Source organism: Callionymus lyra, chromosome 14 (genome assembly GCF_982586985.1).
Source record: "Callionymus lyra chromosome 14, fCalLyr1.hap1.1, whole genome shotgun sequence".
NCBI classification, from domain to species: Eukaryota; Metazoa; Chordata; class Actinopteri; order Syngnathiformes; family Callionymidae; genus Callionymus; species Callionymus lyra.
Window position 1 is genome coordinate 17,706,307 of NC_141831.1, and position 26,266 is coordinate 17,732,572.

Here is a 26,266-nt window from a genome sequence, read left to right on the forward strand (position 1 = left end):
ATTTTGATTGTTTAATCTCAGTCATGTTTATTTTTTAAATTTTGCATAACTCATATTTTTTATGCAGAATTACTTTTTTAGTGAGCAAACCCATTATTTGTCCTTTTATGTGTCGTAATAAAAACAAATGTACATTTCCAACCTTGCAGCTCAAATGTTGAGTTAGTAAATATATTAATTTACCTTCAAATGTATCTTTAAGGTTCGATTTAATTGAAGAAGCACAGTTGGTCATTATTAAGAATATATCAGTTTCCATGACTTGTTAGTTCGTTGATATTTTGTTTATCATTCCAATTAAATAATACATTTTAAAAACAAACACGGTTATTAAAAGTGAGACACCAATGTTAAAACATTTTCATATCATTTAGTAAAATATGTTGCATTTTAGTCCATTTCTTTTATTAATGTTATTATTATTACATAAATAATTTTTAGTGTAACACTTCATTTGTCTATTTTATTTTTTTATGTATTTTTTAGTTTAATTTGATTGTTGAATCTCTGTCATGTACATTATTAACTTTCTGTATAATTATGTTTTTTGTATTTTAAATGAAGTTAACCCTTCGGTTGCCTCTGGGTCAAAGTGAACGACCTCCACCACTGCATATGTTTTCAAAAAAGCCCTAGAGGTCGTTCATCTTGACCCCAGAGGCAACACAAGGGATACCACAAGCACATTTTTTGGGGGTTAATAAAATAAAATAAAAAAGTTTTACTGAAAAAACAATAAAAAAAATGTATTTGTATATATCAAATATAAAAATATAACCTCAAATATAACCTTGTGTTGAAATTCAATTTTGTCAATGTTTTAATTTCCTTTTACATGTATCTGTAAGATCCAAAAAACCTTATAAAAATGTCTAGTGTAAGAAACCTGGTTGCCTCTTAACATGAATGTATTGTACGTATATATTGTTTGACTTATTGGTTCATTATTATTTTTGTTTTTCTCAAGTCCGTTTCATTTCAATCCATTTCTGTTGCAATTGTTAAACGACATCATTAATTTGAGCACTTTGAGGTTAGTTCAGTGCAAGATGACCTTGTCGTGTCGCCTCATTGACCTTCACGTTACGCAGCCACAACAGATCAGTGCGGGACGTGGCAGAGCGACGAACACAGCGAGCCAATCTGCTTACAAAGGCTCTTCTCCCCCATTAGAGCGCCCACAATATTTCATTAGCCGGCGCCGGGCCACGGGGGCCGCGGCAGAGGGCGAAGCTCAATGAGACGCTTGGTATGGACTGCAGAACACAACGCACCATGTCCTAGATTCAATCCCCCTGAGCTGCTCTTCTATGATGGGTCCATGTAGGTCATCTGGTGTTGTGCGTTTAGGTGCCTGCTTCCAGAGATTGTGTAAGAAAAAGGGCTTCATCCAAGAGTTGTGTAGCGGTGGACAATAATACAGAATGCATTCTGCTATGGGAAGTGGATTCAGAGGGAGCTGGAGTATTGCTCATGGGCAGTCAAGGTTAGCGAGTTCATGAGGAGATAAAGAAGCCCATTAGGGAGGTGTCACGGATATTTCACCCGAGGGGGCATCGAGCAGGTCATTGAGGGAAAGATTAGTTTTATGAACAAGACGTATGTTTGCAGCGACTCTATTTATTTACAAAGGCTTTCATACACTTTCATTATTCCTGTTTTTTATGACAGAAAACTGTATTTTTCTTTTGCACTATTTATACGAAATTGACTCTGATTAGAAGTATTTTTTTTAGTTGGGTAGTTTAAAAAAAAAATTAACAAATTGTATTTTAGCTTAAAATAAACATTTCCCTACTGAAATTAAACGAAAAATAATATAAAGGGAGAAATCGAAAGAAAATAGACGGGAAAAAACTGGAGAAAGTGTTTTTTTTTTATTTAGGTTTTTAGTGGTTTGTTAGCATGTTTATAAAAAATATAAATGGTTGATAATATGGTGTTCTTGTCAAATTTATGAATCATATTCTCAATAAAGTCTGGAATTTAAAATGAATACAAAAAGTTTCTAGTCACTGATGAAATGCTGGAAACAGTACAATGACTTTGATGACTAAAAATACTTTATATATATATACAGTATACATATTATTGTTTATTTTTATATTTCAGTCTCAACTTGTCTCAGATTCAGTAAAATTGTATGTTTTTTAAACAGCAATAGTCTCACTTTTCAACAGTTTTACACAATTTTTATTTAACATCTGATAGTTTGTAAAACATGTATTAACTTGTGATTTTATTGTTTTCATACACATAAACAAAGCTCAACAAATAATTTGCAGGGTGTAAACGTTTTCAGAACAATGACTAGTAAAGGTGTAGAAGGGATAAGAGCGTCAACTTCAACAGCTTGTGTTCAATAATACAAAACAAACACAATAAGCAAATAAATATTGTGCACATCTCTGATGTGATTCACAGCTCAGTTCCACAATATAGTCCAGAACAAAGCGATCTACCTCATGATCCTGACGCTTTTGTTTCTATGGTGTTACAGTTGTGTTTTACACCTACACACCGCACCGCTGAACGTGGGAGTTAAAGCTCTCCGTGTAATTTGAAAAAAAAAAATGATGTTCTTGCCACTGGAAAATCTCCGTCAGCAAAGAACATGGAGATCCACGGAGCAGGATAATGAGTGTTTAGTTGTCGTGAAAGAATCAACAGTTGAGAAAAGTGTCAGCTAATGTGTGCGTTCACGCATCCGAGCTCTTGTTCTTTTGTTTCTGACGACAAAAATAGCTTTTCAAAGAATTGTAATGCCAATCATTGATACTTCTGTTGTGAAGCTCGTGACTCATCTCACAGTTTGTTAACCACGTATTCACGCTGCTATAACTGTCTAATTTTGTATTTATCAGACTTTAAGCACCTGCGACTACAGCAGTACCACCACCCAGACCTAGACAAGATCCCTCTGCATCTACAACATCTACAATATCTACTTTATATCTAGTACCGAATAATTACAATTATATTTTCAAACCGTTTCTGGAAGTAGACAATACACAAAACACACACAGCTGCGGTGCTGAGTTTACTGAGAGGGGGTAAGACAAGGCGAGTCTGGTGTTAACAGGTTTTTTACCCATTTTTAAATTCATTTTTAGGAACCGTTTTAAGTCACAACGAGCAAATTTAAAATAGATATTTTAAACTGACAGAAAAAATAATTACTCTCATTAAAGGACTAACTTTTTGATAATTGGGTAAAAATTATAGTTTTTTTTGTTTTTATAGATGAGAGATAAACTTTATTAATCCCTCTGAGGATCTACTTCGGTAAATTAGGTATGTACTGTATATATATATATGAATTGCTTAAAATTAAATGGAGAAAAAGACAGATTTCATGGATGAAGTTGTTGTGTTAGTTGTTATTTTTGTGGCTGGGAGGGGGTTAAGGTAGGTTTTTTTTTATTTTATTGCAATGTTTATAAAATGTGAAAGATTGTCAATAATGCATGAATAAAAGATTATTTTTTTTAAATAATTAAAAACAAATGTGATTGTCTAGTAACTGATACAAATGAGAAAATAGTAAAAATACTAATGTTTTTAAGTGTCTTTTCTCTACATTAGATTGTTTAAATATGTTGAACCTTTAAAATGACAAACAAAACAACAATAATAATAGAAGAAGTAAATGGTAATATAAAAAATAGTTAAAATTTAAAATATATAATATAAATTGACTAAATCCTGTTTTTTTGGAATTTATATCATTAAATAATATTTCAAATCCACTCGTGTTTTTTTGGTTTATTTACCAATTTCAACAGTTACTTTAATAAGGAAGCAGTGAAGTTGAATCAACAGTTTTGGTCGGTGTTGAACCCCGGGGGCCTCACCTGCGATCATGTCGTCCACGGAGCTCATCTTGAGCAGAACCTGCTGGATGAGGCCCACCTCGGTGCTGGTCTGCAGGTTCCGCACGCTCTTGCGCAGGATGGCGGTGAACATGCTCCAGATCTCCGCCTGGCAGGTCACCTCACAGTGAGAGAGCAGGTCCACCATGCAGCCGATGCTCTCGGCCTCCTGGATGATGAAGTTCATCTCCAGGTCAAACTCGCCGCCCACCAGCTGAGGAGGGAAAGAGGGGAGGACGGCGGGGGTCGAATAGAGGAGAGAGGAGGTGTAATAGCGGGAGGTGAGGAGGGAGAGAAATGATTTGTTAGAGCGTTTAACACTTTGTGCAAAAGGACAGGTAAGTCTGGCGTTTGACGGATGTTTATTGTCGTCAGGAAAAGCTCCTGCCTGAGGCCACACATGCTGTGAGCCGGTACACAATCTCTCCTAAAATACAGCCGACACCAACAATGGCCGCCTCCTCTGCCCGGAACACACGGTCTAGTCCCTGAGATGGCGTGAGTCACTGGATATGATACTTTTAACTTTAAGTGCAAACCTGTCTCTTCCATTAATGGCTGATGGACTAGAACTACAGGCGAGTGCAGCCTTCACATCCCTCGGCTCCACACACGTTTGAGTAGAAAATCACCCGAACCGTTGGTCCACAGGACTCTCTGCTCTATCTAGGAAACGGTCGCCAGGGAAACCAACAAGCCAAACGCTCACTGTCGAGGTAGAAACCGATAATTCATTAGCTAGAAGACGTTAGCAAGTCAAGAAATATTAGATGGATGGTGATGAATATGTTTCGATATCCCTATAGGGCTGTGTTTTGTTAATAATCTGATACAGGTACTTGAATTACAGACCACATGACAAAGTCCTAACTGTTTTTGTGTTTTAAAAACATAATATGTTGAAACATCAGCTTTAAAACTGCGACTCTATCCTCTCGTATTTAGTAATCGTTTGGATTTCATACTGACTTTAGCTGCGGAGGATGTAATGACTGCTGCCATCTAGCGGCCGGATGTGTAATTGAAACACAAAAATGAATAAACCCAGTAAACCTTGATTTATTTTAACTATGAAAAAAATGAAGTATGATTTGAATAATAATAAAAAATAGAGGCAGTGCTTTGAAAAAAGGGTATAAATAATTTATTCCACCAAGTCATTTATATGTCCACAGATAAATTGAAATTAGCTTTAGTTGGTTTAAACGACCAACCAGTTATATACTTCATCACTACAGTACTTTAAATAGAAGGGAAGGACTGTATTTCTATAATGCACGCTTCTTAAACTGAAGTCTTGCCTGAAGAAGACCCAAGAATGTTTTAATTCATGGTCAGACTCGGCAACAATCTTTACTGCAGACGTGTTACACTATCTAAGGCAACATGGTAAAGGTAGTGTTTAGTGCAGCAGCAAGAAGTTTGCTAGTTTGTTTTAAGAATGCCTTTCCGTGAGGAGCATTCAAGTTTTCCCAGGGCTTACACTGCTTTCTAAGTTGTTTAGCTGACACTTAATAGTTTATTTTTTGACTGAAAATCTTTGCCATTGCCATTTTCTTAATTTGAGTTTGGTAGAAAAAACTAGAAAGATATTCATAGCACAACGTATCACAAGATTAACCGTCAATTTCCTTTTTAAAATCCAAAAAAGTTAACTTTATTTGCAAAAAGGTACATTGTTTTCAATATATTTGGAATTATATTAAGTAAAAAATGTTCCCTTTATCACCTTCAAGGTATAATTCTAAAGCAGGTAATCAGGTGATACTTATCTTGTACTCGCACATGAAATGAAGTCATATAGTGGTTTATTTAAAAACAATCTGAATATAGAAAGTCGAATAAAAGCTGTTAATCTGATGTTTGACCCAATATTTGTTTAACCCCTTGAGAAAAGTATGCATATTGTGTTTTACAAAAGAGGAATACTAATACTCGAGACATCCCGAGCGTGAGAGAGAATTGCGGCTAAAAGGCTCATAATCATGATTTATAGTCGAACATCGGCCGCGTCCGTCTTCGGCAGAATTGATTCCATGTTGACCCATTTTATCTTCCTCCGATATGGAAGTGAGACCTTTAGCATCTCTGTTTTTTTTGTTTTTTTTCCTCCTTCGATTCGGTGATGTCACCTTGTAATAGATCAGTTTTACCCTTTGGGTGTCATCGATAAAACACCTTCCTGCATGGTTCCCTCTCTGGACTACTAATTCCTTTTCTCCTCCTCTCGTTCATTCGTTCCCTCTCTATCCCTCACTTCCGTCAGTGCAGCGAGACAGTGCACTCTGCCAAAGCATTAGCACAGATTAGACAGGACCCCTTGAATGAGAAGTGCCATAAATGGAAGATGAATTAATTCATTCTACATTGAATTTTTCCTCTCCTGGGGCCCTCACTTATCCATCCCACAGGGGCCTCCTATGTTCCCATTTATAGAACCCTTCACTGTCAGTACGCTTCCTATATAATGTACTTTTGTTAGCATTAGCAAAGCAACATGAGGTTATTAAGGGTGAGTATTGGCGAGAATCTGGTGATACCGTACGCACCAGGATACAAGGGCAACGATACGATATATTGTGATATTGTAGGAACGTTATATTCGGAGTATTGCCTGAGTACACGACTTTGCAGAATTGACAAACTGCAAGAGTGCTGACGAATTTCATTTGTTTTAAAACCAAAATACATCCAAACATTAGCTTTAAAGCTGCTGGAGTCGAATGTATCCTCTCGCCCTCAGTCATTGCAGGATTTTATTGTTCTTTTACCCGCTTGATACATAATAAATGCTGCCACCTACTGGCTGGATTGAATTGTAACCAAAAAAAGGTGGGGGGGGGGGGGGCACTGTGAATATTTGGATGTTAATTGTCAAATACCTATATATTTTATTTCAAACACACTTTTTTAAAATATAAACCACAAAATAGCTATGACAAAAATATGATTTTAAAGCTTAAAAAATGATGAATTAATAAAATGAAAAATATATACAGTGCTCTTGATTATCAGTGGTTGACTCGTGGTCTCAGAGGATGCGGGCTCGATTCCCAGGCGTTGTGTCCCTGAGCAAGACACTTTACCCTGATTGCTCCTGACGGTTGAGCTGGCGCGCTGCGTCGCAGCCTACTCCCATCGGTGTGTGATTGTGTATGTGAATGGGTGAATTTGTAACTTAGTGTAAAGTGCTAAATAAGCATAGAAAGCGCTAAATAAGTAAGAGCCATTTACCATCGATGCGGTATCGTGAAATAGAAATCGCGGTATTTGAGTGTACACAAAATTATCTTGTGGTACCACAACCACCACTCTGATCCAGGACCGTGGACTGCAGGGTACAAAAGGACAAGTAAACACATCAGTGAGCATTCACAAGAGGCCTATACTTCCCCGATTAGGCTCCGGCAATTTAACACACACATGAACCGCCACCCGGACTGCGCCACACACACCTTGGGGGGGAAATGGAGATCAGCGTTGCCAGCCGTCTCTGCCTCCCAGGCACCGTGAGCAATGACCTCGGTGATTTGGCGGCTTCAGAACGTTTGTTTTGGCTGTAGATGAAGAATTATTTCCACCCCCGACGTCTGGCCTGTGTCACCAGGATATAAACAAACGTTTTCATCAAGTATGATGAATAAATGAAATTTTAAAGTTTCATAAAAAGCCTAAACAATATAACTGAAAATGTTGTTTTATTCATTCATTTTATATAATATAAATCAGAGCATTTTATAAAAATTAAACGACACATGTATCATTATGTAAATATAACAGTCAAGTCATTTAAACGTAGTGTTAGGAAAATGTTTTGAAAAAGTAAAAAATATTTTTGTTTTATATATATATATATATATGTATATATATATATATATATTTACATTAGGGTCCAGTATTTTAGGATATCGTTTTGATTTTAACTCATAATATATTATTACATTTTAAAATGTATTATTCAAAATTATAATATTGGGAAATTATATTTGTTTATCTAATACTTCTTTTTTTTCATATTTTTCAAATTAAGCCCCATCATCTTGAGATGTAATTTTGATTTAACCTTATTATATCATTTTTTTTATATATATATATATATATATATATACATTTATAATTTAAAACTACAGTATTGAGAAGAATTATTAAGAGCGATTTATGTATTTGAGTTTTATTCATTCATATTTTTCAAGTTAAGATCCAGTAGCTTGAGTTTGTTTTTGTATCATATTATTGATAAAGATGTACAATTTTCTTTTTGTATTCTCAATTTTATCAAATTAGGTATTTAAATTAATGATTCAAAACTATAGTATTGGGAGAAATGATTAAGAATAGTAGTATTAAACTGTATAATTCAAAATATAGAATTGGAAGGAATTATGGAGAAAAATAAATCAAATAGTTCTCTTTTATTCATATTTTTCAAGTTTTTAACTTATTATATATTAAAATGTATAATTGTACAATTCTTTTATTCTCAATTTAATCTTATTTTATATTAAAATGAATAATTAAAAAAATGTACTATTGGGAAGAATAATGGGGGAAAAAATAGTTGAATAATGTTTTATAATTTGCCTTTTTTTTCAGTTCATCTCCATCATCTTGAGCTATTGTTTTGTTTGTAGCTCATTATTCCTGAAACAGTGTGTATTGAACGGTAACAGTTCGCAGCACATCTCCTCTACCTTGGCTTTCTTCCTCCGTTTCTAATTCCGTCCTAACCAGATTGCAGAGCTGTTGAGTGCAGCCCTGGAGGCAGCTGGCGTTCACTTTGGCTTCACTCTTGCTATGCAGGGGATGTGGGAGTATGAGAAGAACAGCCAGGTTGGGGTTGCGGGGTTGAATCCTGGGCCTGCTTTCACACCAGAAACGACTTTATCCTCCACCGGCCGAGTCAAGCTGCCGCCAGAGTTCCACAAGCACACGGTTCTAATGTGACCTTTTCACACCAGTCTCAGCCAAATGAGTTTTAACAAGTACAGAATCACCTTTACTGAGCCACACACATGCTTCTCTGGAACTTACACTTTCACTCTCCTTCCTGGGCTAGAGTCGCTCACAACACTACCAGTCCCATATTGTACTGCAACAATTCAAGCAGTTAAACAAGCAAAACACCAGCAGAAGTTTTTTTTTTTTTAAATAAGATGTTGTCAAAAGTATCCTGGTGAAACCCATGTGATTAGCGGAGTTGTCTATGTCCATGAGAAAAAAGTACAAGCTAAATAAGTAGTAGTACTAGAAGTAGTGTTGCAAGTAGTAGTAGTTGTAGTTGTAGAAGTAGTACTCGTAGAAGTAATTGTAGTAGATGTAGTAGTAGTGGTTATAGAAGTAGTAGTAATAGAAGTAGAAGTAGTGGTAGAAAATGTAGTAGTAGAAGTAATTGTAGTAGATGCAGTAGTAGTAGAAGTACCAGTAGATGTAGTAGTAGCAGTAGTAGTAGAAGTAGTCGTAGAAGTAGTAGTAGTTGTAGTCATATAAGTAATACTAGTAGAAGTAATTGTAGTAGATGCAGCAGTAGTAGAAGTAGTAGTAGTAGTATGAGAAGTACAAAAAGTAGTAGTAGAAATAGTAGTAGAAAATGTAGTGTTAGAAGTATTAGTAGAAGTAATTGTAGTAGATGTACTTGTAGTAGATGTAGGGGTAATAGAAGTAGTAGCAGTAAAAGTAGTAGATGAAGTAGTGGTAGAAAAAGTAGCAGTAGAAGTATTAGTAGGAAAAGTAATGCAGTAGATGTAGTAGTAATTAAAGAAGATGTAGTAGTAACAGAAGTAGGAGCAGGAAAAGTAGTAGAAGTTGTAGCGTAACTTAACTTTTAGCTCAGCTTGTTTCCTTCATAATGATGCTGTGATATGATCACTATTGTTGCACTGATGTAGAAAAATACAATTGACTTGACGTTAGCATTAAGTTCTAATGAGAACTTTGCATTTAGAATTAGAGGTGCTGATCCTCATTCCCTGTTATAAAGTAACTTAAGAGTGGTCCCTGTCAGTACACGATCATCGACAGGTAGCGACCCTTTTATTTTTGTACTTATCAACGTCGTTTATTTAAACTTGAAAAAATGACAGTTGAGTCGTCATCCCTCTCAACAATCTTCTCAGTAACACTGGCCTGAATGACGCTTTGCCGCCCAGCCAACCAATCTCAGCTGTCGATCACTTTGGAAATCACAACATAGACGTGGACTTTTAATAAAGAATTGTAGCGGATAATTAGCCGTGACAATATAAAAAGCAGTGTGTGGAAAGGCATCATGGGAGTTCTCCAAGTCATTTGTTAGCTACAGGCTGATCCTTTTAAAACTGATTGTTGCTCCTAAAACATTTTTTTCTTTCATTTCGCTTCATGTAAATATTTCCAAGCGCTTTCTTCTGCGGTTGAATAATCCTCCACTAATTCAAAGCGACACCTCACAGAGCCACGGTCGACCATCGCGTTCATCAAAGGATGCGAACAAAAACACTCGGCGAGGAAATCGCGGCCGGCCGACACCGGCGCCGATCAAAAACTCAAATCCGCGGCACCTGTTGCTCATTAGCCTTGTTAAAGATGACATGTCAGGAGAGCAAGTGGACGGTTCGACAGACGCCTCCTCGTCCTTTTTTTTTGTGTGTGCCGGGGAATCATCAATATGCAACTTCAAAAGCCCCCCGGGAGTGTGTTTGGAGAGGTGTGTGTTTGTTTTGTGTTGCGGCTCATTACTCATGCGCCTCCCCTGAGCGACGCCGCCGCCATTCAGTTCCCTTTTGTGCGCCGGGAGAGCGAGTGGAGGCCCATCTAGACATGAGATCACAGATTATACACTTAACGCTCCGGCAAGAGCGCTCGACGGACCGCGGCGCAGCCAAATTGAAGGGGGATGAGGACGGAGGAATAAAAGAGAGGGGGGGATACAGTGGCAGAGGGGAGGAAAAACAAACAAGAGAATGAGCAGCGTGAACTCTGGGAGGAAGAGCTAATTCCACGGAGGAGAGAGCGGCGATGAAGAACGAGCGAGATTGAGCATAAAAAGAAAATGAGGACGAGATGCCGGACGAGAGCCATTGTTCTGCCGAGCAGAGCGAGTTCACTGCCTTCGGGGGCCGACAGTGTAGCGAGTGCTCCACGGATGACCTCCACGAATCTAAAAAAAAGATGGATTACAGCGGGGATAAACTGGCCACTAAACGCTCGATAATCCGAATTCCATTTTCAGATTGACCCAATTTGCACACACAAAATCATGAACCGCCTCATCGATTCACGGATAAAAGTTTTTTAAGGAGCTTCTGGCATCTGTTTGGTTAAAAAACGACTTTCAAAAACAAGTGCTAGGACGTTCGTCGCTAGATGTTTATGAAAATATTAAATACCCTGATATTTATTTCAAGATACCTTAGCGGTATTCGGCAGCAATGTATTACTGTATTGATTTTTGTTTTTTTAATACACACATATATATATTTATTTTTGTGTTGCCACTAATCTACTGGGCATTCATTGCTTCATTAGCAGCAAAAAGAATACAATTCTGGAAGATCCCAGCGATGACTGAGGACGAGAGGATACTCCGATACTGGACTACAGAAGATTTTAAAGCGAATGTTTGGAAATATTGTGGTTTTAAAATAAATCAGTTATGACTTTGTGGTCTGTAAATATATCAGTGTTTCTACAGTATTGCCATATATTGACATATATCGTATCGTTGCAACGGTATCGTGATAGGAACTGTATCTTCACATCCCTAGTAGTGACACTAAAAAACATGCTTGAAAATTTAAGTCGAAATAAAAAAAAAAGGTTGCAAACACAATTTGAACTTTTTTTCATGCAATTCTCGAAGTCCATAATGCACTGCAGCCGACAGCTCAAGCTTATATTACAAAAGCCACATTTCCCGATTTTACTTTGTTCGTTTTTGACGGCAACTTTTAAAAAATACCGGAAAATACCTTTCAGAATAAATATTTAGAAAGATGTCAATAATAGGAATGTTTAAGAGTCTACAATATGGATCACGATACGGGACCATGATACGATACATATCGATACTGTGGGAACAAGGATATATTTGTAGTATTGTCCACACGAGTACGTAAAGACTCTCTTGAAAACAACATATGCCCAAACGTCATAGTTAAAAGCCGCTGCAGTTCACTGTATCCTCTTGTCCTCAGTCACAGGGATCTAGGCGATTACATTTTTTTTAATTTGGCTGCAAACGTCATAACCACTGCTGCCATCTAGCGGCCAGAAGATTAATTGCAACACTAAAGTGAACAAAGACGTGAATATTTGCATGTTAATTTTAAATAATAAAATCCAATTATTTAATTTTAAACACACTTGGTTGAAACATAAAACCATAAAAGAACTATAAATAAATAAAACAGTACTGCTTACAAATCAAGGCAGTACTTTAATCTGAATGTTTACATTGATTGTAAATAGATTCTGATGATGATTCTCGACAAACAGTCTCACTCTGATCCATATTTACATGAAAGAAGAGCTTAATGTTTTGATCCCATCAAGGGCCACGGTTGTAATTGTGCAAGCTGCTCATGTGCCACTCTCTCCACAAGCTCCTGTGATGGTGAGCAACACTGACATGTTGACAGACTGTTACCTACGGGCACATAAGGAGTGGGAGGGGACACAGGGACCCCCCCACAGCCCCCTAGAACTGCATGTCCCAGGGGCCATCCTTCCATTGTCCGTCCAGCTGGCACATTGGCAGGGCCACAGCTCACACTAATGGAACATTTAGTGCGAACGCGTCTCCATCAGCCATGTTATATGCCACGGAGAGACGAGTCAGCAAATTATAATGATGTTTATCGACCGAGTTTGAAGAACAAACCTGGAACATGCACTGAAAAAAACGAAAACGATGTTAAAAAAAAAGCTTCGAAATAATGCACCGATTATCGCATTCATCCAGTGAGCGTCGGTTTGAACCAGTAGGAAGAAGAAAAAACATGTTTGATTGGGATTGTAACTCTTTAAATGCACTTTTTTTTTAAAAAGCAGTTGTTCTTTTTTTAAAGTGTTTACTAGTTACGAAAACGTTTGTTTTCATGCTATGCCAGTGTAGGACGGAGCGTTATAGAAGGTCCTTCATCCCTACTGGTGTCAGGATATTTAACTCTCTACTTTAAATATCCTGATGCTAATCCGTAGTGTGTTTTTCTTCTTGTGTGTTTATTTATTTTTATTTTTTATTTTATCTTATTTTATTTTATTTTATTTTATTTTATTTTATTTTTATTTTATTTTGTTAATAGTGTTAAATTTCTAATATTGTAAATAATTTGTATATCTTTAAGATCATTTATTTTATTTTTTTATTATCTCTTTTATTATTTCTTTTTTCCTTGCACTTTATTTTTTTCAACTGTGCTGTTGTAAAAGTGTGTTTTTTATTCTATTCTATTCTATTCTATTCTATGCTGATTTATTTATTATCTCGTTTCCATCTGGATCTTAGAAGATTTTGAAGTACTATTACCATGATACTTTAGACTTTCTTTTATTGTCATTGCACAGAAAACACAGCCGTGAAACTGGCAACGTAATTTTGTTGTTTGGCAACCATTAAAAACGCACAGTGAATGTATATAAATAAAGTATAAATATAAATATTAATAAGTTAAAAATAGTGCAATATAGTATAAATAGAATAAATAATAACCTTTAGAATATTGCATATAATAATTAATGTATGTAAAAGTATAAATATAAATAATTTAAAAATAGTGCAATATAGTATAAACAGAATAAATAATAACCTTTTGAATATTGCATATAATAATTAATGTATATAAAAGTATAAATATAATTAATTAAAAAATAGTGCAATATAGTTTAAAAAGAATAAATAATAAGGTTTTAAATATTGCATATAGAAGTTCTACCTAACCTAAATATAAATAAGTTAAAAAAAAGTGCAATATGTTATAAACAGAAAAAATGATATGAATTTTCTTTATTTCTGTTATTTTATCTAACAAAGTCATAAGAGTATTTACTTTGTAAAGCATTCACTGACTCGTCGCTTTTCTAGTTTATTTATCACTTACAATAACTGACGATATAATGAAGCTTTCAATGGAGGGAACTTGAGCTTGTGGTCTTTAGTTGAAAATATATAACACAAAATGAATCATGTTTAATCTTCAATGTGGATATTATATAATAATGAAATAATGTGCAGGACTGTGAAGGTCTTCCCCGTGTTGTGATGTCATCTTGAGTTTTACAAGGACAGTTTTTCGCCTGTAAATCTTATCGGATTTAAAAACCATTTGACACATTTGCTAGTAAAACCTCGGAGTCGATGCTCTCCGTCAGTCGATCAATATCTTCTCAGACACTAATGATGTGTACATTCTGATTAGAGAACAAGGTCACGGATGAAAGTGGTTGAAAGAAGCGATGCATGGATGTCGGCTTACAACTGACGGGAACAAGAAATATCATATATTCTTGGGTTTATCATTGTGTTATGTAGTAATTGGAGGCTGAAAATAGATAATAGTTTTCTTCTCACATTACACTCATGACCTCATAAGACATCATTGGTTGAACACTAGCAGAGGAAGAAAGAAATAATGTATATAATTTCTCCTCTATTGCTTTTTACTGGCTACTAAAGATGTTTTGTTTTCTTTTAAGTAACATTAGCCTGTGACTCTTGACACGCCAAGAGGCTGGTTTCAGTCAAGTTTACTCCAAAAATAAACTGTAAACTAGTGGAAAAACGTGTTGATATGAAGGTGTCTCCGTGAAAATAAGGCCTACAGTAAAGGTGGCTACCAATGCTCTATAACAGGAACGCCAACGCTTTTTAATGGTTGCTATTGTTGATATTTTCTATTGAATTTATATTTAAAAGTGGAATTGTTTGTGTATTTTTCTTAATCTTCGGATGAACCTCATAGTACGGAGAACCGGAAAGTAAATGGCGAAATTTAGTTTTTAAATCAAGGCCAAAAAGAGGATATTTTGTGGTATTTTACTATCTTCTTCCATTTCGTAACTCACCCAGAAAGCTCGATTGGTAGAGTCTGGCTCTGGAAAGCACGAGTTTGATCCTTTCACTGGGCGATGTATATGTTTTTAACATGTTTATTTTATTGTATTGCGGGTGCGGTAGAAGACAGATGAAAAAAAAAGTATTTCATGGCCTGTTTTTTCCAACCATGTCATCGAAAATAAAACATATCATACACAACATAAAATAAAGAATATCTTTCACAAAATGTTTAATACTCCCAGAGATGTTATAAAGACACTATACAACCAATTCTGAGAGAAAACATCCAGAAATCAAAATTTTGCTACTCAGCACTTCCTGTTTCCAGGATTCTATCGACGTCCAAAAAACTCATGCATGCATAAAAATCTCCGCCCATGAGCAAGGGAGGCTTATTTTCAATCAGCCAGCGAGGAGGAGGTTGCTGCCCAGAGCACAAATTACAATCAAGCAACTGCTACATCCAATCTAGAAAATAGGTGTTTGCGCTACACTTTCATTAGATCCAAAACTATGACGTTTGCGTTGCTTGCGCCAAGAGCGCTAACCCCGGGCCCAGTTTCTACAACAAATACTGGAGTATTTGTGTCTGTACACGCATCAAAGAAAGAGCTACTGAGTGTTGTGTGATTTATTTAGTCATCTTTTAACAGCTCAGGCCAGGAGTCAGAACAGAGGGGGCGCCGGATGAAAGACGAGACTTGAAGAGAGAGTCTATTTCAGCACCAGTTCACTTCTGACCATCACTCCGTGACTCTATCCTCTCACTTCTGAGCATCAACTATTAAACCCAAATCCTGCCAATAATGAGAGAAACCGATCAGGGACCAATTCAGAAAACAAGAGAGTGATTTTCTGTCCCGACAGTTTCGGATCGACACCAATGTGCGGCTGTTTTGATTTAAAGAATGGGAGAAAAGACAAGGATCAAATGACGGCTGCGAAGACGGCAGGGAAATCTGCCGCAAATTCGCCTAAATCTGATTGAATCTTCAGATCCACCGGCGTGATTCATGTTCCTTGTGTGGAAACAGTCGACGCGATGTTTGGTTTTTATCCAAAACTGTAGGAATTCTAGACGAAGACGCATCTTAAGAAGCTGAAATCGTGAGTTAAACACTTCCATTGTGAATCTAATACACAATTGAACTACACAGTGATTTTTGATCCAATTTGTCACGACAATAACAGGCACTCTGGTTTCCTCCCACAGCCCAAATGAATACAGAGGTCGATTGAGAATCGTCACTCGTCAGTAGGTGAGAGTTCAGGTCCGCAAAGATAAATTAAATTAAACAGTATATTTGTTTTCTTTGCAACAAATTAACAAATTCATTCATTAACAGACAAAATAAATGTTGTTTTTTCTTTCACTGGTTCCAAATAGAGTGACTGGCACAGTAAATACTCTTATTGGTGAACTATATGCATTAATTTGTGGGTTAGGAGAAAATGCAAATCAATGTATTTTTCGGCACTTCTACATTATTTTTTATGAGTTTACTTTTGGTTGTTTTCAAGACTTAACTGAAGTTCAATTCTCAATTTAGAGCTTTTTCCAACTCTTGGTAACATCCGGCTCCTGCTTGAATAATTGTCTTAAACACGATACAAATGTTTGAGATTCACCCTACAAGCTTTGTGTACCGTCCGCAATCAGTGGTGCAGCCCTTCTAAATAACGTGTCATATTTAGTAGGTGCAAATGGCGATCTCGGTAAATCTGCTCAAATATTTATGGTTTTCTCATATAGTTTTTGTTTGTGTTTCCTGGGGAAACAAGAAGTGGAACGAGAATTTGGATTGAGTTGAGGTGGCCTAATGGTTGTGCGCCACAATGACTGACAAGATTGTGTGACACAACATTTTAAAATCACTAGATATACATTTTTAAATGGAACTAAACTACAATTAATGAAATACTGGTTTGAACAAACTGCATGTAAAAACTTCACAAAGATGACATTAAATGTGCATTATACACTATTATGCAGTTTTGCTGCCAGAAACACATTTCTGACCATTAAGACTTAAAAAATTGTGTTGTTAGTCAAACTCCTGAACAGCCCCAGTGTCTCTTCAGTGAGCAGGAGTAAAATGACGGGCGAGCAGGAAGTGAATTCATCAGACGTTTCAGCACAAGGGACAGCTCCCCCTCCCTCGCCTCCTCAGTGACGCCTCAAATCCTCAACACAACATCATCAAGGAAGGTTTTTTTTCTCTGCAGCGCGGCGCAGAAAACACGCCGTTCTCCGCCAGTTTTCCCAGAAAGAAATCCAGGTCAGCGACTCACTCAAAAGACGCCCGCACACGGACACACTTTACACGGATTGCAGGCAAGTGACCGGAAGTCTGATTTTATCCCACAGCGGTTGAAAATGTCGACCATGTGATTGGTCAAAGAGGCTTAGTAACGGATGGAGCAATAAGCTTTGTCACATGTGATTGGTCAACAAACAAAAAGCAGATTTTTTTTTACATGTTTTAAGGCTCGCACTGTACGAAGACTTGTCATCTTTAGTTATGATGTGTTTGAAACTGGGAACAATTTTGAAGAAGCTCATTATTTTGAGAAGCTACACATGTATTTATCTTTAATTCAAGAAATCAAATGCTTCTTGACCGTGTTGCTTACAAATCACACGACTGAACACATTTTTTAACAAATTTCAACAACAGTAAGGGATATTTTTGGTATACATTTGTAATACATGTGTTTTATATGCAATAAAAAGTGAAAAAATAAATTGTAATCGAGGAAAAAGCGGAAAAACAAGACTCCATGTCCATCTTAATTATTCATATCAATATTTATTATTTAATATGTATTATATATATTAATACGACCTCATTTTCCCGTTTTTTTAATTTCATGCCTATTTTTTTTTTGTATACGTATATATGTTGTGTTTTTCTTTATATTTTCATATTGTTGTTTTGTGGATACTTGTTTACCCTTTTTTTTTTTTACTACATTTCAAATATTACAAAATTATAATGACATATCAATGGATCTTATGATAAGATTGATATAAAATGGTTTGAGTATTTAAAAAAAAAACATGATTTTTTTCAGTTATTTTTTTCTACATTACGGTTTATTCATATTTAGTAGTTCTTGTGTAGATCTTGTGGTTTCGTCCCAGGATATAATGTTGCCCCCCCAATAAAAATATATGATTGCTCACCCATGACTTAAGTCTCAAAAAACATGTTTGAACAAGATTCAAAAGAATTAACAGCAAAATTAATGCTGCAAAAAGTTGCTTTATTTTCTCATAATTTGTTATTTATTTGCTTCCATTAAAAAATGGTCCGAAACCAATTTATTAAAAGAAAACCTGATAAACATCTCATGCCATAACAAATCCTAAAAGTATTACCTTAAAAAAAAAAAGCTGAATTGAACAAAACTCATTTTGTCTCAAGGACGAACAGAAAGTTACTCAGTAAATTAAAAAAAGGTTGTTGTTTTCCACCATAGCTCATCATCTTCCTACTTCTTGAATTTAACCATACAGAGCTGTTGCTAGCATGACGCTAAACTGGTGTGACGATCTGGTCAAGCGTATCCAACGGTGAGCTCAAAGGTCAGCTGATAAAGAACTCTCTGGTGCCACATCAGACTCTGTAATCTGTTTGTTTTCTCCAGCGGAACCTGAACCTGTGTGTGCTAGTGTGTGTACGCAAGCGCACTTCACACAATGGTGGTCTGTTCTGGCTGAGCTAAAGCTGACGGGGAATCAGGTAAGCAGTGAGGGCCCCCCCCCACCGGGTCCCCGTAATCCATCATCATAAGACAGGGTCGGGAACGACACACGTGCGAGTCGCGCACATACTTCGGCGGTCGAGTGTGATGTAGCTCTAGTTAAAGGGACCACACATGGAGGTCACGGGTTCAAAACCAGACAGATCACAATGGATAATAAAAGCGATACTTTTAAAGTTCTATAAAAAACACATCTTTGTGGGCCAAATACAATCATATCAATGGACAAAAACTTGGGTCAAAGTGACCCGAAGAGCCAAAAACTAATGTGAGCCAGAGGCGACACAAGGGATACGACAAACACATTTGTTTTCAGCCTGAGATAACGCAAAGGTTAAAGAAAAGTGGAACAAAGTTCTCTCAAGAGACTACAGTTTTAATAAAACTATGAAAGAGAAAAGAAAAAAACAGGTTCCAGCGAAATCACAAACTAAATATTTACGGCATGTTTTGTGTTTCATCACTTTAGAATGTGGTTCATTCGTTCATCCATATTTGTGTTTGAAAACATCTCATTAGAGTTTATTTCAACAGTGGTTTCCCAAGGCAAGGTCGTTTTTAATTGTTCGACTTCATCCTTTTTTTAATTTGTTCTCCGTCGGGTTCTTCAATTATCTTTCCTCGCGGTGTGTTCTCGATGACTTATTTCTGGAATATATAAATACTATACATACATAATGAATGACGTCTTATTATTTGATCGTCAGATTCACCGTCTCCTTCTTTGTCGTTCTGCCCATCATCAGTTTCCACAGCATGTTAACTCCACCTCGACCCATGTTGATCCTCCTCCCCTCACACTCGAGACCATCTGGCCTCCATGAGTCCGCCTCCAAACCTCCCCCTGATGGACTCCTGTCTTCACTGCCTCCGACACTTTCAGAACTATTTGTTCAAAACTAAGAGTCTTAAAGTTCTTATCCGCTTTGGCAGCGGACTTTTAATGCCATTAATACTTGATAAAGAATCACACTTTTCTTTTATTAATTTACTGCATTAACCCTTTCCTCACGCTTTTAATAAGGATTATACAAATTAAAATCCAAACAACACGCTTTTGTTTATCTTAAATTGGATCAAATTATTGCTTTAAAATACAAGGCTACACTAAAGTGAACTAAGGCGAGTTAATGAGTAGCTCTTCTTCAGGTGCTACTTTCTCAGTGACCATTTCTTTTACTTATTTTACATAAAAATCTAGTTTTAAAAATAATTTAAAACTGTCTCACAAAACCAAAGTAATAAAGAGAACATACTTGTCAACTTTTTGTCAGCATTTTATTTAAATCCTTTTTTTTTTTTTCCAATGGTCCCGTGATAACTGCTTCAATACACAATAAATATACAAAGTTGTTGTTATTTTTAAGAATGTTTGTCATTTACTTATTGTGATTAAAGTAGAGGCCTAATAATATTACTCCTCGGGCTTAGTATTGGCAAGAATCTTGCGAAACGATACGCATCATGATACATGGCAATGCTGTACTAACAAGGATATATATGTTTAGTATTGTTGAGTACTTGACTCTGGTGTTGCAGAATTTACACACCACATGACTCTTGACGAAGTCTTTAATGCTTTAATTTGTTTTTCAAAAGCAAAATAAGTAAAGAAATTATTTATAAAGGCTCCTAAAGTCCACTGTATCCTCTCATCCTCAGTCACAGACGGGATCTTTTGGGATTTCAATGTTTTTCAAAAATATGCATGGTTTATATATTGGCAGGTAAATTGTAAATTTAAAAGAAATTGGAATCATTTCATTTTCGACACACATTATTGAACTACACACCATACAATAACTAAGGTAAGAAATAAAAGATGATTGGAAAAGCCAAAAATTAAGAAAATAAGAAATAGATACAGTGCAGCCAAATATCGATATTGTATTGTTGAAAATAATATTGCGACATATCGCCATATCAATATTTTCTAATACTTTTTATAACACCTAATATATAAATGCAAAAAGTAGCTTTTTACATACATTTAATTGCAGATTGTTGTGATTTAAATCTTCTGTGTGCAATTGTAACATCTTTATTTCTCTGAGTCAGAGAGTATTTCTGCAAATTAACGAACGAAAAAGATGCTAATGCAAGAAGTGAAATTGGGAATATTGATTAAATATAGTGTATCTATGGAGTCCCGAATAGGACACACAGAGGGGGGCAACGTTATTCATTCAGCGCTTGAGAAGTGTTCAGACAATATTTATTTTCTGGTTTTAGAGTGAATATTTTTAGCATCTCATCTTGTGTGATGGCAAATCGTTCCCTACGGTAAATATGTGCATATAGAGAGTTTGTTTTTAAAGAATAATAGGCGAGGAGAGAGACTATGTCAAATGTCAGACACAATCACAAAGCAATTTCATCTGGAAAGGTCATATCAGTCCAAAATCCATTGTGAAATATCACAGACAGAACTGCCACCGTCTTGATCAAGAGGTCCAGGAAAAACAGATTCAATTTCAAAAGATTGCACGGTTAAGATGAAAATAAATGTATTATTCGGAAGTCTGATTTATAATTGAGAAGAAAGGAATGATTAGAGGACAAATAGAGAGGAATTATGAAATCTAATTAAGTATGTTTTGAAGGGAAAACAAATCCTTTTGAAAGTGGAATGTTCAGACACATGTGAAAATGATCCCAGATCAGCCTTTTTCCTCTCGAGACGAGCCGAAACACTTGTGGAAAACGTAAAGAAGGGAGGACGTGACGAGCGGGTCAGTGAATGCAGCAGACGTAAGCCGCTGGACAATGAGTCACCGCTGCTACGTTTCTGACTCAAAGTCTTGCGCAGTGATCGGTGTAGCGAACGCTCGACACGGTTCGCCGCCTGCGGGCATTTGTCGTCCGGGTGACACGACACTTCAAACAAAAACGACATGTTCTACACCTCGGCCTGAGTCCACAGTCATGACTGTGCAGGGAAACCAGGAGCTGCATTTTCAAATACTTGTTTTAGCGACATTTTTAAATGCAAAGCACAAGCAGATTATTTTAAATATGGTAAATATCAGCTTGAAATAATTGATTATTATTTTAAAAATATGTGGCCATTTGTTAAGTATATAATAATAATATATGTTTAAGCACAGATAAAAACTGAATTTAAATATAAATAAGAAACATTTAAAAAATCCAAACATGGCTCAATACATACAACACCAATTGTTTTCGCTTTACACAGACAAACACATGTTACTATGTATCAAATATTTCTCTCTATTCAATGAATAATGGCCGAGATGGATTTATTTAATGAAATCCTCAGATGCCTCACGGGTAGTCGCAGCTGGAATCCTTGAAAGAACACCTAGTCCGGACACATGGTGGACTCAGACTCCAGATGCAAACATGACTGATGATGTTATGATGCAAAGGCGTGTGTACAACACATTAAAAGTTTGCTCTCGTTTGCCTCGGACCGATGCGGTACGCGACATGACGGCGAAACAACTCACTCGCTATCACAGATGTATTCGCAAGCGAGGGAGAGAGAGAGAGAGAGAAAAAAAAAAGAAAGAGGAGCCGAGGGAGGGAGTCGAAGTAGGCCAGCATGAATATAGAATCACCCCTGCCAGGCAATGATGTGGGCTACAAGAAGTGTGTGTTTTTTGGTGTGTGTGTGTGTGTGTGTGCAGATGAAGGTGCAGGGGGTTTGTAAGAACACTCATTTATCAGCTCTGGAGCTTCGGCACACACACCAACACCAGGTGATTCGAACAATGCTGCTTGTTAGCACATGAAGATTAGCGCCTTGTAGGTGGGAGGAGCCTAACTTTTCCGAAGCCAAAGTGCTGCAAGACGCAGCGAGCGTCCACACACACTTCGACGGAGGCGTAGCCAACCATTCATTTTAAAAAACACACATGTGTGACTCCAAACTAAATGTACGGGAAGTAAAAACAATCAACAAATAAATGTCAATTATATTTTTACATTGCGAGTGTTTTTGTTGTCGTCTTTTTTTTATTTTATTTTTAATAGTGTGTGTAGCAGGCTTGTCATCTTTGAAGTACTTAAATATCGCAATTTTTTTCGTCATAATTTTAAACAGCACTATAATGATATTGCTATTTGTTGGCTGCTAATTAATTTTAAAAAATGTCATGGTAAACCTTTGTATAAAGTTTTAAATAAAACCTAATTTTTCATTTATTTACAATTAAAACGCAAATATTCATGGTGTTCCATCATTTATTTTGTTGCAATTAAACCTCTGGCCGCTAGATGGCAGCAGTCATAATAGCCTCCGCAGTTGAAAGAACAACAAAATCCTGTGAGATCCCAATGATGGCTGAGGACTAGAGGATACAGTCGACTGCAGCAGCTTTCAAAGCTGATGTTTTGGCATATTTTAGTTTTACATAAAGGAAGTTATTTGGGCAATACAACAAATATATCCTTGTTGCTACAGTACCACAGTATATCTTATGGTGAATACTAAACTGACATGTTCTACTAGTCCAGAGTGTCTCTCCCAACCAAAGAATAGGAATTATCAGGATGAGTGAAATTATTCGAGAAAAGGTTTGAAGAAAATATTTCTACCTATATCGTACTTGTACTTGACTTTTCAGATGCAAAGTTGTATCAATGTGTATTTGCAAAAACACTTCATTTCTGAGAGTGCACCATCTCTGGTCCACTTCAGTGATCCACTGGAGGACTCTGTACTTCTACATGTTTTTTTGAGTCTTAAAGAAAAAAACTTTTTTTTTTTTTTACTTTTACTGGCACGACCAAGACCTAAGAAATAACCTCTTGATATTTAGAGTTCACGACCTCATGATTAATTCATTGGGAAAGAGAGAAATATTGATTGAAAATAGATTTGTGTGTGTTATAAGGACATGTTTTGGAGGTTGTGTTTACCACAACGAAAATGGAGCCGTTGAGCCCGAATCCTCAAAATAAAGCACTTGAAGAACACATTCGAAAAAAGCTCTCGTCTCCGCTCGCTACACTGTGCCTCTTGCTTCAATGAACCTACGTCTTCCTCTCTGCTGGTCTTGAACTCTACATCAATGCTTACAAAGGCAGCGCCAGGGCAGGACTTGATCACAGAGAGGCAAATAGTCTCTCTCCAGAGTCAAAATGTAGAAGAGAAAGATGAGAGCGAGCGGAGAAAGGGAGCGGGAGAAGATTGTCGGTGGCGACGGCTCCATTACCTTCCCGACAATGGGGATCATCTACATTCAACCAGAAGCCTCTTAACAGAGGCGGGAACGATGGATTACACCAGGGGTTAAGAAGGAGATGTGCATTGGAAAGCGGATGAGAGACGAGATGTATAAGTCAGAAACAAAAAAAAACGTATTTGTAAGACGGGGGGGTGCTTTCCTGGGACTCCCAATTCCAGCCAGAATTGTAGGATGAACAAGGAATTTTTGGGGGAAAACTGGAGCAGGAGCGAAGCGCTCAAGCATTTATAGCTCCGGGCTTTAAACCTGGATACATATTCGTTATAGCAAGACAACACACCGAGAGAACTTTTGAAAATAGTAAGCACTTTTTGGTTCGACTTAACATGTCATGAATAATTCAGAGGATCTTGAAGCAACAAAGAAGCCAAACAGATGCTTTTTTTTATTGGTGAAGAGAACTGGACAAACATGCAGGCTTCAGACGGTCCGCGGTGATACTTGGACTCGTCAGAAACGATCGGCAACGGACAACTGAGTAGGTTTGTGTATCGTGAGAATCAGGTGATAAGATAACTATCGCAGTATAGATGCAACGATACGATGATCGCAATCTTGTCAACGAAAATTATTAAATAGTAGGAAAACGTTCATAGATTAGCAAATACACAAAGATGTGACATGCTTGGAATAGAGGGTATTTGTATTTAAAAATAAATGTATTTGAGTTTATTTGTAAGTAACATTTAAAAAAAACATTGATACAGCGCTGTTGAATATCACGGTTCAAGAACTCTTTCTACCCTGTATGGTATTTGTATTAAGTATAAAGTACTTATTTATATGCCAATTTATGGTAATGTATCTTGATTTACTTTTACATTTATGGTATTTTGCCACCACAAAAAATACCAGTGCTGTGTTTACAAGTTTTCTGATTTTGATAAAACAACAAGAAAAATATGTTGTGACATTCAAGTACCAAGGGTATTTACTTACACTTGTACACCTGAATACATAAAGTTAGCTTGGATTGGAAAACAATGTTCAAAACTAAAGTAAGATTAGTTTTTACCTAAAATATTCCAAAATACATCACAGATGACTTTAGATTCCTACTCAAATTTTCAGTAGCAAAAATGCTGTACGCTAATGAACATCTAGTAGTGCCTCAGCAATATTTAAGACTTGGGTTGTAGGTCAAACATTCTTTAAAACACCAAAAACAGGGCAATGCCGAACACAACCCACACAAACGGAACACACAACAACACAGTCTTCAAGTCCCTCGCACGAGTTCAAATAAACAAGGGCAATCAAGGAGACGTGCACGAGTTGAACTTTAACATCTATCGAAAATCAATTTGACAAGTACAAAACAAACTCATGGCCCATGGACCACATTCAACCCACGGCATTTCTTCCCAATGTCCATTTATAGCTGGGTTTCCACTACTTATAATTCAAAATAAGAGGATGTAAGCGAGTCTTCTGCGTAAGCAGATACATTCGTCACCACAATTTATTCAGAGAACTCAAAGCCAACCGAGCACTACATCCACAACACTCTCGCGCTTCGCCCTTTCACACACAGTGACACACACACAATTTCACCCTGAAATCAAATGAGAAAATGGAAACACTTTCAGAGCACTTTGTAGCAATTTGTACTTAGTTGAAATTTTTAGAATAACGCTATTTTGGAGCCAAAAACGAAACGAAAACCAAGCTATTCAGGGCCGACCAATGATTTTCAATATCCAGCCCAAAATGCACTGCAACTATTAAGCCCTTAAAGTCTCAGCATAATCTATGACACTTAACTTTTCAATAGCAAATATTCCTATGACATTTAAGCGCAAAACTAAAGCCAAGTTTTGAGCATTGAACCGTCTGCGTTTCCATAAAGATTAAGAATATCCAGAATTTGTTTATAGCTTTGACCTCACAGTGAAATGTATTTATAATTTCTTATTGAGCTTTTGATTCCAATTGTTGTTTTACACGTTTAGTTGTTTTCTCCTTTTGTTTGGTTTGAAAGGTGTGATACTTTTGCAACAGTTCTAGTGTCTTTTTAATCCAAAAAAAAAGGAACCTCAACAGCGAAGGTAACACCCGATTAAAATCCTAGTACGTGAAGCAGTGATGATAACCATTCATGAGGGGCCAAAACATTTTAACTGTCTAACTCTTTGGCCAAACAAAATGTATATTTACCAAAATGTTCTTTAACAAGAAGCACAAGTTGGATTGTGGTATTTTACTCTCATTCTTGGAGGTCCGGTATTCTCATCCAATGACTTGACAAAATGTGACCTTTAGTTTATCTTAAACACTTTTAATTTTTACTCACTTGACTACTCACAAGAAAACCGGGCAGCGGGCCCCTACAACGACTTGGCAAAAGTTAAGGATCACCGACTCCACGCTTCCAGTCC

The 26,266-nt window shown here is 36.6% G+C and overlaps 1 protein-coding gene across 10 annotated transcripts in view; it reads right to left on the reverse strand.

The window, feature by feature from the left end:
* Nucleotides 1-26,266, reverse strand: part of nbeaa (neurobeachin a) — a 104,498-nt gene that overhangs the window by 71,609 nt on the left and 6,623 nt on the right. For all 10 annotated transcript variants that reach the window (XM_087806622.1, XM_087806623.1, XM_087806616.1 and 7 more), the window contains exon 2: nt 3,855-4,086. In XM_087806622.1, the coding sequence (XP_087662748.1) occupies nt 3,855-4,086 (232 nt within the window). The remainder of the gene's footprint in view (nt 1-3,854; nt 4,087-26,266) is intronic.